At 41.7% G+C, this 13,470-nt stretch overlaps 1 protein-coding gene across 3 annotated transcripts; it reads left to right on the top strand.

The window, feature by feature from the left end:
• The first annotated feature begins 257 nt into the window (after positions 1-257).
• LOC115669448 (probable thiol methyltransferase 2) lies at positions 258-9,250 on the top strand. 3 transcript variants are annotated; one of them, XM_056305309.1, is made up of 8 exons: positions 258-424; positions 6,343-6,473; positions 6,571-6,657; positions 7,395-7,495; positions 7,593-7,692; positions 8,117-8,163; positions 8,306-8,384; positions 8,901-9,250. In XM_056305309.1, the coding sequence occupies exons 1-8, from the start codon at positions 322-324 to the stop codon at positions 8,952-8,954; spliced, it is 702 nt and encodes a 233-aa protein (XP_056161284.1). In that variant the 5' UTR covers positions 258-321; the 3' UTR covers positions 8,955-9,250. The 3 variants fall into 3 exon arrangements, with proteins under 3 accessions (XP_056161284.1, XP_056161282.1, XP_056161283.1); XM_056305307.1 differs by lacking the exon at positions 258-424 and adding an exon at positions 4,992-5,275; XM_056305308.1 differs by lacking the exons at positions 258-424; positions 8,306-8,384 and adding an exon at positions 4,992-5,275.
• Positions 9,251-13,470: the final 4,220 nt, after the last annotated feature.

Here is a 13,470-nt window from a genome sequence, read left to right as displayed (position 1 = left end):
CAATCCCTGAATTTTGGCTCGCTCATCACGTGGTCCCCTCTTCCTTTGTACGCCTCCCAACATATAAGTCTAACCATACCATTATACAATTCGTAACACCATGAGCGAACATATAAGTCTAACCATACCATTATACAATTCGTAACACCATGAGCGATGCCATTATACAATTCGTAATATTGCGGGTGACATGGTCCCTGAATTTTGGCTCATCAAGCGGTCCCCTCTTGCTCAAGTTTGTTTTTATGAACGTCGGCTCTTCGGCATTCACAGCCCACATTCACCGGCATTTCATTCTTCGTTCGCGGCGGGTTCCGAGAGATGGCGACCGAACAACCGCAGGGAGAAACAGAGGAGACCGAGGCGACACCGTTATTGCCGAATTTATCAGCCTTCCAGGAGCTGATCCACAGCTTTCCTGAAGGTACGTTAATCCCCCTTTGCTCTCCGGTTGTGTAAAACCTTTGAAAGAGTCAACCCTCTGTTCTTCTTCTTCTTCTTCTTCTCTTTTTTTGTTTATGACCTTCCGGTATCCGTGGTATTCCCGACTAAATCCGGAATCGAGCACTGTTGGACCCGCAAGGGGTGGCTCTCCCGGTGCCGTTTGCTCCTTACACGAGGCTCGAACTCGAGACCTTGCTTAAGGGAACTCAGGCTCCTTACCACCTGGGCCAACGAACACTGGTAGTCAACCCTCTGTTGTCGTACTCAACCCGTATTTTTTTTTAATTTTTTTTGGAATTTGTGTGTCTGGAAGTTATTAGTGTGTAGTGACGATTGTGGTGTCCTAAACGGTGAAGGGCTAATTCTCATTTAACTCAAAAGAATTAAAATTTTCATGAAAGCCTGCCAGCAGCCGCCGGAATGGGTCTTCTGACCTCAGCGAACACTCCTAGCCTTTGTCAGAACGGGTCTTTACAAGCCCATCGGCTTTCTCGTGATTCGTCCTCGAACCACACTTATTGGAGGAGATCCCACTTTAATGTCATGTTGTGATATCTCTATATTAACTCATTCGAGGTATTGTGCGTTTTAACCCGTCATATGACGAGACTCATGGTTTTGTCATTTGGCGTATTGGTGTCCACTTTTTTAAGAGGCCACTCATGCACAGTTAATATTGAAATTTTAATACTAAGCGTTGCCGTTGCATCAAAAAGCGTCTCTTGTGAGTTAATTCCAATTTTACATGTATATCCCAAGAATGCCCTCGCTCTATTCAATGCGTAATTCGGTTTATTCTCATTCCCTTCATCATTCTAAAAACCTGCTGAGAGTTGCTTATTGTTCGAACTCTCTGATCCCGACAAACAGTCCCCACCCTCATCGGACTGAGTTGCTACACAACAGATCAACAATACAACAATATTTCGTCGGTACAAAAGTGTAATAATACAAAGAAGCAAGAAGATCTAAGTATGGCCAGAGAAATTGGAGACAATTTGGAAAAGGATTTCAACAAACAAAAACAATCAACTCGTACATTTTGATCTCACGAACAACATACTAAAATTCCAACCAATTCCGACAAGGTTTGACCATTAAATCTGATCGCCTCTTCTCTCTAAAGCTACCCTCTCTCTGCATCTATTTCTTTTCTGTTTCTTTAGTGAACGTCCCCACTCCATGAACGTTCAACTCCTCTTATTTTCTTTTTGCCTTTTCTTTTAGTTTATGATGAGCTAGTCCCATGAGGCAGACCTCGCCCATCAGATCTCCCCTTCCGGCTTACGAGGGAAGTTTCATCGTACCAAAAAAGTCCTAAACTTTTTGTATTGGTGTCAATTTAGTCATAAATTTTTTTTTTGTGTTAAATGAGTCCTAAGCTATTTGCCTTTGTGTCAATTCAATCATTTTAGCTAATTTTGATCAGATATTGATGATGTAGATGCCGGCCGGTCTACGTTGCATCGCCGGCGCTAGCGCTGACGTGAATAATTTTGAATAATATTTTAATATTTTATTAATTTTTAAAATATTTTTTCTGATTTTTTTCTTCTTTTTTCTTTTTCCTTTTTTCTACCTTTGGCCTATGATGAACACCGGCTAGTGGCCATGGCTGGCCGCCTAGCCTTGCCGGGACGAGGCCACCATTGCCCGCATGCCCTGGTGAGGGCTCCCCTCGCCAAATCTGGCGAGACCGCCTTGGCTTGGGTCAGGCCGACCCTCGCCGAGCCTTGCCTGCCCTCGCTCAGGCGAGGGTTGGCCAGGCCTTGCCTATGGTAGGCAACGGCGGCCTCACCCAGGCGAGGCTAGGCGACCGCCATGGCCAATGTTCGGTGTTTGGTCACCAGCCAAAGGTAGAAGAAAGGAGAAAAAAAAGAAAGAAAACAAGGAAAAAAAGAAAAAAATTTAAAAAATCGAAAAAATATTAAAATATTATTAAAAATTGTCTATGTTAGCACCGGCGGTGCCATGTAGACTGGCCGATGTCCACGTCAGTAATATCCAATCAAAATTAGCCGGGAGGACTGAATTAGCATAAAAACAAAAAATTTAGATCTCAATTGGCATCATTGCAGAATATTTATGACTTTTCTAATACTTTTCACTTTATTTCTACAAGACTCACATTTCACCATGGGCAAGGTTTCGATCATTATTTCGGATCCATTGTCATTGGTGTGAACTTTCTCAAGTAGAAAAAGCTTCTTTTCTGATTGCTCTTGCATCCAATGATATTTTACATTAATACGTTTCGATCTAGAGTGCAACACCACATCTTTACTAAGGTACATCACAATACAAAACAAAATTTTCTTGCATCAAGTTCAACTTTTGTAAGAATTTCTTCACGCACAAGAATTCCTTACTTGCTTTGGTGAAGTGACACATTTTTTTAGTCATGATTGCCATAAAACCGCTTCACAGGTAAAAGTCATCATGTAACATAATGTGAACTTTTGAGAGATAATATCATTGGTATAACATGCATTTGAGTAGCTACTCAACTGAGGCTTCTCAATTCCAAAGCACAAGAAAACTCTCAAAGTGCCTCTAAGATATCTCAAAATCCATTTTTTACAAAAGTCTAATTTTTATACCTTGAGAGAAACCTGCTCACAACAGCAATTGCATGAGAACTATTCACTCTTGTACAAATTTATGGCATATATCAAATTACTTGCGGTTAGTGCATAAGAAATTTTCATCATCTCTTTCTCACTTGTTAAACACTCTTTATTTCTCAACTTTAAGTGGCCAGCAAGTTGAGTACTTACCGATTTATATTTGCTTATGTTGAATTTCTCTAACATTTTTAAATATACTTCTCTTGGCCAAAGTATCCTATTCTTTTTGCCACGAGTAATTTTCATGCCAATGATTTGCTTAGCTAGTCATAAATCTTCATTGTTAAAACTTTACTCAACTCATTTTTCAAGTTTTTGATTATCTCAGCATCATGACCAACCGTCAATATATCATCCATATATAGTAGGAGGATAGTAAACCCATTATCTAAAGATTAAAGACACAAGAATCAGAATTTATCTTACCATAATCATGACCTTTCATTAATGATTCAAACTTCATGCAGCACTGTGTTACGCTTACTTGATGCCACATAAGCTTTTCCTCAACCTGCTTAGAAGATGCCCCTTACTTTCAGCTTTAAAACCCTTTAGGGTGCTCCATAAATATTTCTCTTTCTAAGTCTCAACGGAAAAAAAAGCTGTTGTTCAATTTATATTCAAACCTAGCTGCCAAACCAAAAACAACTCAGATATAAGTCATTCTTACCACTCATGAGAAAAACTCTTCAAAATCAATTCTTCTTTTGATAAAAGCCATTCACAACAAGCCTAACCTTGTATTAAGGCTTATAACTTATACACCCACTTTTTTTTTAGTGTTCTCTTGCCCATAGGCAATTTCACCCATTCAAATATGTGGTTCTTATGCGAGAATTAGAGCTCCTCTTACATGGCTTCATGACTCATTCTTTTTGTCACATGACATGGCCTCTTGATAAGTTTCTAGCTCTCCTGCACCCGTGAGTAACACATATTCGCAGGGGCCGATATCTCTGTGAAGGTCTATGCCTTCTTACTAGTCTTCTTACTTGAGGCATGAAGGGATGTTCTTGCTCAAAGGGTTGTTCTTGCTCAACTTACTGTTTTGGCTTAATTATTTTCACGAGGAATCAACATTTCTCGTAGACTCATCGGCTTCAAGATTTTCACAACTTCCTTGCACTTCACCTTGGTGATTTCCACCTAACACGATAAGAGGATTTGCTGAAATTAACGTAATGCCGAGCTGCATTCTTTGACCTCCTTGGTTCGTTAGCGTCTCCAATGATTTGACGCTCAAAGAAAACCACATCTCGAACATGTAAAGCAATCTCTTACACCGATGATAGACCAAACAAAAATCCAAATAAATAATTAATATTGTTGTCTAAAATCATGAACAGGCTTGGGTAAATACTTTCGGGTAAAATGCCCAACTCGGCCCGGCCCATTTTATCAGTTCTAAATCGGGGGAAATGATAGAAACAATCTCTGAACTTTGACCCAATGTGTAATGTGGTCCGTGAATTTTTAATCTATTCAATAAGGTCCCTGAACTTTGACCCAATGTGCAATGTGGTCCCTGAACTTTTAATTTGTTCGATATCATCTCTGAACTTTTGGTACATATTCAATTTAGTCCATGAACTATATGAAAATATTCAATGTAGTCATTCCATTAATTAAAGTCCGGGACTGCATTCAAGAACTACACTAAACATGTACAAAAAGTTCGGACATCACGTCAAACAAATTAAAAATTCAGGGACTACATTGAACATTAGTCTAAAGTTCGAGAACTACATTGAACAAATTAAAAATTTGGAAATTACATTACATATTAAGCCAAAATTTATTAACTGTTTGTGTCCTTATCCCATCTAAATCAAAATTACAGTTGTCTAATACTCGTCTTCCGCCGTTACTCGGCTCGCGGATTTTAAACAAGGATCAGCGCAAAACAGTGGGCGTTAAGCACGTCGCCTCGCGCTAAATGCGAACTCTCTCTTTCGCTACTCTTCCTTCTTCGTCTTCGGCTTCCCTTGTAGCATCATCCATCCGAGCTCTGCGACTGGCGATCCCGTTTCCGTCGTCGACGTACTGCAACCGCGGCCGCCGGCGCGGGGGCGGAGCGGAGGCCGGCGCCCCCCGGATGGCCGCCGCGAACGGCGGGGAGGGCGGCGGCGGCGGCGGCGCCTCCAAGTCCAAGCTCGCCACCCACGTCGATCGGATCAAGCAACTCGTCCACCGAGAGTCGACTGGTACTCCTCGGAGCTCTCTCTCGATTTCCGTGCGCTTTGCTTCGTTTCTTCCGGTGATTCTACTTCTTCCCGCGCGTTTACTGTTGTATCGGCCGGGTTGAAGTCGCCGCTGTGTTGCCTTGCACGCCTTTGTCTATGAGGGGTTTGCTCCGAGATTGCGCGGACGGTTTTGTTGAATGCGTGTTGGCGATTGATTGACGTTTCTCTATCTCTCCAGCTCAATTTTGAGGAAATTCGACGCTAGTTTTTTGTTATTGCAGAAGCAGAGTAAGGTCGAGAATTCTCGTAGAGTTACGTTGATTTTGCAAACGTGCTTTGGGGGAAGATTTTAATACCAAACCATCAAATGGGACATGTGGAGTGGCGTTTTATGTTATTGCAGAAGTTCAAAAGACGTCCTTTTGGACGGAAGACTGTCAAAATCCTAACAGAACTTCCAATGCAGCCGTAGAAATAGCAACTGAGGATGAATTTAAGATTGTGTTTGGTCAAATCGAAGGTTGACAACGTGAGTTTAGTCCGTATCACTGATGGGTTCATTTCCTTTTGTACTTTCCCTGGAAATAAATTTCAAGGGAAGAGAATTTATAGAGATCAAATATCTTTAGTAGTGAGGTTACACCTTGGTGGATGCGTTTGTAATAATAAAAAGCATGAAGTCTTGACAGATGAAAGTATCGACAAGCTTTGTGTCCTGTCAACATTGTTCTAAGGACATATGAACGGTTTTGACCCAAAAATAGTCTTTTATACAATTTGATTAGGCAAGATAGTTTTCAAAAGATGGCCCATGAGGTTGTTGGAGACATTGGTTGATATAATTTCACTGGTCCCCAGGCCTCCGTTTGAAGAGCCTAAAAGTAAATCTTCTTTTGTTAACATTTTCTAGGAAGATGGTTTCAAAGGGGAAGAATTCTCCGTGTGTTATTTATTTTGTATCATTATTTTTTTTTCCCAGGGGAGAGGGGAGGGGGGGGTGGTGGGGGCTGTAGGGGTATGTTGGGCTGTCAAACTTACGAATTACAATTGATATGGTAATATAATAACTCTAGTCCCTGACTTATTAGATGGTTGGGAGAAGTGCTGGGAGCAAGGATTGACCCCTTGGGACTTAGGACGACCGACCCCAATAATTCAGCAGCTTCACCAGATGGGTGCTCTTCCAAAAGGCAGGGCTCTTGTTCCTGGATGTGGCTCTGTAAGCAGTACCATCTCTTCAATTATTCGAGTAACCTATGAGATCCAAAGCAAATACTGCTGTTTTGGCCCTTACGAAGGTTCCTTGGATAGGGCAGGGCTATGATGTGGTATCTATTGCCTGTCCTGACCGCTCTGTTGTGGGAATAGACATATCAGAAATCGCCATACAGAGAGCAATACAGGTAAGAACACTTCTTGGGCTTGAATATATGCATCAGCACAATTTCTTTGATTATAAGTGTATACTGTGTTTTCCTCTTCTTTCCTGTATGTAGCAACTCATTTCAGTATCCCATGAAGGTGATGATCTGACACCTTCCTTTTCTTTTTGCTCCAAGTTGCCCTTGTGGGACTATAAATTTCTGTGGCTACTATCAACTGAAAATGCTAGGGACTAGAAATGACGCATTTCCTTCTTTAGTATCATGGGCATAGCAGCTGCATAATTTTGTCACATAATTATGACTGTTAGAATACTGTGACATGCTAAGAACCAAGAGACTGTCGCTTCGCTGCTTGCTAGTAATGTCACTTTACCTGTAGATAAGATTTGAGTGGAGCATATCTCTTCTATGTTTTCACATAAGATTTGGTACCGGAGTACCATTTAGTTTATTGTATTATCCATTTATAATAGCGGATTAGCTCTTTTGTATTCTGTCGGTTCATTAATTAGGCAATCATATAGCATGCCAACATCTATTTTTATTCTTGAGATTAGTGAAGAATGCCTTTAAATTCCAAAGTGAAGCTCTCGTGCCAGAATATGCTTTGTATGGTTTTTCTCTTCAGTTAGTGTGTATCATGTGCTTAAAAAAGTTGATGTGGTCTGGAATTTGAGTTTGTGTTCCGTAGTGAGATGTTTGTTTAGCTGATTCTCTTTTCCAAAGTCTCATTTAGCATCTTACGCATGAGACAGCTATTCTCTTCATCACCAAATGCAAATCATTTCATCTTCCTGAAGGAGGATTTCTTCACTTGGAATCCAACAGAGCTCTTTGATCTTATTTTTGATTACACGTAAGTCAAATTAAGCCATTTGTGTTCTTTTCATCTTCTTCCATTTCTGTGAGGAAATCAATGGTGATCAGATTTTTCCTTTCCCCCCAACGAGCAGGTTCTTTTGTGCAATTGAGCCAGAAATAAGAGGAGCATGGGCAGAGCGAATGAGTGAATTATTGAGACCAGATGGCGAGCTCATCACCCTGATGTTTCCGGTTCTAATTTTAACTCTCTAATATGCTTTTCTTATTCCTTTCTATCGATGCTTCTTTTCACAATCGAACAGAATTACTTTGACTCTGTAAATCAGTCTCTGAATGGACTTGGGAAATTGGCGAATACTATTAAGGTCCACATTCTTATGATGGCTGAAGGATGTGAAAAAATTATAGCACATTTCACTTTGCTTGTTTCTTTTTCTTTATCCCCTTTTTCCTCTCTTTTCTCTTTCCTTCTTTCATAGAAAGAAGTTTTCAGCTTTTTTTAAAGCTGACCAGGTTTCTGATATTAATCCCTAGTTTTCTACTGATTATAGGATGCTCCATAATAGTTCTTGGAAAATTCAATGGTTATAATTGATTGTTGAAGAATATGTCAGGTTATATCTATGTATCTTATGGTTCTTCATTGGTTGTGCAGATCAGCGATCACATTGGTGGACCTCCTTATAAAGTATCAATATCAGAGTAAGCTCTCATTTTTTAGTGGTCTAGATGCCAGTGTAGTTTATAAGTGTGTCATGAGCGGAATGCTGCATAATATGTGCTATAGTAAATGCCATGCCACTAGCTTTATGGCTGCAAAATAGGCTAATTTCGTTTTGTACAGTTACGAGGAGGTATTGTGTCCCATGGGCTTCAAGGCTATCTCCATTATGGTTAATGAACTGGCTGTTGGACCCCGCAAGGTATGCTTAGATGGTTGCTTCTATTCTTGACATGAACTTCTGGTTGTTGATTCTATTATATGAACCTTTGGTTGTTGTGTTCCTGCCTTTGTAATGTTGTGAGACATTCTAAGTCAATTATTCACTTGATTGATACTTGATAGAATTGGAAAAGTTCATATTGAAAAGGCATACCGAGACGAATAAGGGACAAAATGGACCGAAACTCTACACCCGATATTTGAGAACTCTACTATCCAAATAGGCTAGGTCGATCTCGTTAAGCTGTTTAAGGTGGGACAAGCAGTGTAGTAGCGTTGTTGGTGGTGATACCCTTTCTCACTGGTTTATCGTCTAGACTTTGATTAACTGATGAAGCTTTACCGAAACTGTTGAAAGCAAAGATTTGTCAGCAGTGTATGCAACACTCCTCTTCCTGTTGCATACAGAAGAGTGAAAAGGTTGCTGTCTCATCACGTGTGTCAGTATGTGCGCTCATATATCAAAGAGCTCTAACATGACTTTTCTGTTTTCCAGGGAAAGGAAAAGATTGGAAGGTGGAAGAAGATAATAAACAACTCCTCGCTGTGATATCTTACAACATTCTCAATCCTCCAATCTCGTCGTACATCAATCAGAGAAACTACAAGCAAGAAGTAAAAGTCGAGAGGCAAATTTACTTTCCCTCTTCCCCTCATTTCTCCTTCAGTCTTTATAATTTTTGGTACTTCTATATGTACAGATACTCTGGACTTGATTACTGAGCATGCCGACTGATTCAGCTCGAAAAATGAGCTGGGTGCTCGGGTGCAAGCTTGTTGTTGAGTAAGAAAAGCACTTTCCAAAGTTGATTAAAAGGAGGAGCAAGACCTGATTGTATCCTCTAACTTCGAAACTTTTACAGTTCTACCTACCATCACAAATTCAATCAATGCAATTGTTCACGTAAGTTTAAGTTTTTACCGATTTGCAACAACAGCATCGAGCAAGGTTGTATTGTTGAACCCGTTGTTCAAGCTGCCAAATGCTCATCCTAATTAGTCAATATCTTATATCATGCAATGTTGAGAGAGAAAGATATGCCCGTCAAAATTGAAAGGAGATGGACGATTGACTTTCTGCTGTTACAATTGTCATATCTTCGGACCTTTTAGAGATTCCGGGTAATCTCATAAGGCGATGATCTCATGATATCGCCAATCAGTAATTTTCAGGATAGGAGGCTGTCCGGGATTTGAACCTCAGATAGCTGACTTTTTTTTTTCTTTCTTTTTTCCATGTTTGACAATCGAATTGACTTTGTGAAATTTTCCCCTTATTTTTCTCATTTCGGTGAACTACCTCGCGGAAATTTCCAGCAGGATGTGCGCGAGTCCTGTCTTGGGGAAGTGAATGGAGAGATATTGAACTGGCATTGTCATTTTGACAAATTTTCACGGGAAAAGCCACACGAGTGACGTCACACGTGTGGCCACGACAACTACCAACGAACTTGAAACTGTCTGTTTCTGTCCCTCCCTCTCTCTCTCTCTCTCTCTCTCTCTCTCTCTCTCTCTCTCTCTCTCTCTCTCTCTCTCTGCTTCGTCTTCATTATTGTCCCTTCGCTTCCATCAGCCTCGCCTCTCTTCTCGCTCTTCACTCCCATTCCCATCCTGCACTTCGCTCTTCACTTCTCTTCTCTCCCGCCAGGGAATAGGCTGGTGTGGACTGGTCATAAGGATGGGAAGATCAGATCCTGGAAGATGGACCAGCCATTTGAGCAGGATGCTCCTTTCAAGGAAGGCTTGTCGCGGCAGGCGCATCGCGGTCCAGTGCTTTCCATGGTCATGACTTCTTATGGTAAGAGAGTGTGATTGAATGATTCGACCAGCGTACTTGTTCTTTGTGGCACTGCTTGTTGTCTTGGTTTTGCATGCTTTTAGTTTGGCCTAGAGAAAACTTGCCAATTAATAATGTGCTCTTTGGTTCTGACTCCGTGCTGGATATTCACATTTCACTAGCCAATATAGGACATTAGGAGTTCACTCGGATATCTGCCCAACCCCCCTTGTAATCAAGACAGAGAGAGCGTAATGGTCACCCTTTATTTTCTTTTGGCCTCGCGATTTTCCAGTTCAGTTTTGGATGTGCTTGATTAATTTCCGGGCCAAAGTGGTCGCTCATAAAGGTTGACACTGTAGTTATGCTGCATCTGGACGATGGTGAATATTCATTTTCTCGGTTATTATCCATATTGTGCATGTGGCGTATCTATGGCAATTCAAGTTAGTTTTTTGTACGAAAATATCCCACATCACTTGTCTATTGGGGTCCCATGATGTTATATTCACGTGGTCCTCCTGTACCAGTTTAAGCCTTTAGGTCCTTTCTAACATTATATTAGTATTAGATTCTGTAGATTCACTCCTTGTGAGGCTCCCCGATTGTCATTTCCACGTCTCCTTCTTAATCTAGTTTGCACTGGGAAGAAAGCCTTAACATCCCACATTGCTTGTTTGTGAGGTTTCAATATGCCTTATATTCATGTAGTCTCCCTCCACCGATCAGCTTAAGTCTTCGATTTAGACATTTAAACAGTTTCCGTACTTGATCGATAATTGTTGGTTTTTTTGGTCGATAATTGTATCCTATTTCATGTAAATTTTTCTTTTTTGAACAAAATGAAGGTGTGATTCTTAATTGATATTATGCATTTATATATAACATAGAAAGAAAACGGCTAGAAACATCCTTAATTATCGTAATTATATGACGACATTTTATATTAAATCGATTATTACTTTATTGTAATATTGAGAGAAAATAATCTTTTTAACTATTCAAAAGTGTCATTTAATCGATTGTCCAAAGAACGTTCGCTAGAAAGATAGGTTTCCTGCCTCTATGGTTAAATCACGAGCTCATTGCTGAACTCAAATTTTCGCAAGGGATCTACGGAGGATGCGTTGAGTTTAGCATCGGCCAAACTCGGTTTCATTTACGAGGTGCTCCGTGTTGAGGTTCATGTCTTGTATTCTGTTATCCGAGAGATCCTGAGGCGATTCCGAAAGGCCTCCTGACGACTGGAGAGCGTGGGTTCCTGCTCCCCGGTGAGCAGGCGGGGGTCTGGGGGCCTCCCCGGCGGGGGTCGTGGGGGCAGCGCCCCCGGGCCGCCAGAGGCGTTTTATGTTCAGTCATAGAAGGATCTCTAGTTTTATGTTCAGTCATAGAAGGATCTCTATGGGAAAGCTAAATATTTTAGGTTATGTGGGCAATTTTGTAATTTGTGCCATGTAGGGTTTTGCTATATATTTTAGGGCGAAATGGGTCTCTAGAATAAAGGTAGGGGTGAGAAAGAGTGGCTGTACACTTTTCTACGTTATTAGTGAAACGGATCTCTTCTCCTCGCGGACGTAAATAGACGGAACATCTTCCTTGCTGAACCACGTAAATTCTTGTGTTGTGCGAATTTTCATTACTTTTCTTGCATCGTTGATAGGATCAAATTTAGATATTCGACACTCCGCACAGAAGCGACTGCTGTACATTCCCGACCGGAGCAACGTCTTTCATTTTCGCGGCCCTCGCTGACGCTGCAATCGCTTTTTTTTTTTTTATCCTGTGTCGACTGCTCGAAGGAAGCATCGACTTCCCGGACTCGATGTGCGGAGCGACGCGCTTTTCACGAACCGCGATCTCATCGTGCGTACACATCGCATGGAGAAAAGCGAAAACGGATAACATAAGGCTCGATCGGTCGCTGCTCTCCCCGGTTTCGTCGGACGTACGTGCCGGCTCGATTTCTTTCTTGTGCTTCAATGTCTGCTCCCATCTCCGATTCATTCGCGGCCGCCTTACTTGAATTCCGCCTTGTCGATCTGGTTCCACATCCGAGTCACAACCCAAGTTTCATAAATCAAAAGCGATGTCAGGGTCGCTCGATCATATAATGCGAGAGTCGAAACTGTATCGGAACTGCAGACGAGACGCGAGCATACTAGCTCTAACACTCGTTACACTGTTAGGACCAAAAAACTCAGCTGCCGGAACAGCCGACGTCGATTCCCGTGCGCTCAAATCATGCGTCTCGGCAACCTTCATCGTCCGCTGTGTGATAACATTGCTCCAGTTTCACGACAACGACGAGCATAATCTCCAGAAAAGAGAAATTTGTTAGCACGAGAACAGCCCGCAGATAGGACTCTCTATCCCACCTGAACGTGGTCTTCTGGACTCGATTCAATCTCGAATGAAATTATTCCACGGGGCACGAAATTTCGACGAAGCATTTCTTCTGAACATTTCTTGTTTCTACGTGAGCTCGACGGACGATTTTCCGGTGCATTAGTGCTGAAAAGGGACCGGTTGTACTTCCGGGACCATTACAAGACGCAGACCATTTCCGGATCAGATAGCCACAGCACATGAACATCAACATAGGCTAACAGAGAAGATGATTCCAATGAAGATTTTCGGTTGGATAGCTGTGTTTGTGGTGATGATCCAAGGGGGCGCTCTAAATATCGCAAGTGGCCTTCGTTCCCGTGTTTCTCGTGTTCGAAAATCGACAAACGGTCCTTGAATTCTGGCTCCTTACGAAATGTCGACATGTCTCTGAGCTATATCGGCCAATGTTTCAATGCAGCCATTTTGAGCTATATCCTTGAATTCGTCGTGCTGCTCGAACGACGAATCGAGCATAATCTGGACGGTGTGGAATTATTACATCCTAGGTGTGATGGGTTCCCTTCGCGGAACCGGACTGGGCAAGATTGGTTCACAATTTTTTGTGGAACTGGTGATTTCTTCTTCTTCTTTTGTTCTTCTGTTCCTTGCAAGTATAGCAGTCCCAACAGTAAAACAAAAAAAATATAATTTACTAATTACGGTTTGCTTTAAAAAAAAAAAAAAGGAGGCGCTCTGATTGGAGTGGTCCTGTCCATCCGATTCCTAATCCGAAGTAGTGAGTAGTCCTGTCTAGTCCGATAGTCTGATCCGAGTGGTCCTGTCCGTTCGGAAGTGGATAGAGCGTCGCCGTTGGCAAGTGGATTGGGGCGCTGTCAACCACGCGACGCTCCTTTGTACGCCTCCCAACATATTAGTCCACTGTCCAACTCTACGATTATAT

The sequence above is a fragment of the Syzygium oleosum genome, unplaced genomic scaffold (assembly GCF_021117445.2).
Source record: "Syzygium oleosum isolate NSW1041296 unplaced genomic scaffold, Sole_v2.1 Sole_v2.37, whole genome shotgun sequence".
Classification (NCBI taxonomy): domain Eukaryota; kingdom Viridiplantae; phylum Streptophyta; class Magnoliopsida; order Myrtales; family Myrtaceae; genus Syzygium; species Syzygium oleosum.
The sequence above is the reverse complement of the archived record's forward strand: the minus strand, read 5'-3'. Positions and strand labels throughout refer to the sequence as shown.

Coding starts and splice junctions, on each gene's coding strand:
- LOC115669448 (XM_056305307.1), top strand. CDS start 5,008: ATGCGAACTCTCTCTTTCGCTACTCTTCCTTCTTCGTCTTCGGCTTCC. Junction 6,474..6,570: donor TTGTTCCTGGATGTGGCTCT/GTAAGCAGTACC, acceptor TGGATAGGGCAG/GGCTATGATGTGGTATCTAT. Junction 8,385..8,900: donor TGGCTGTTGGACCCCGCAAG/GTATGCTTAGAT, acceptor TCTGTTTTCCAG/GGAAAGGAAAAGATTGGAAG.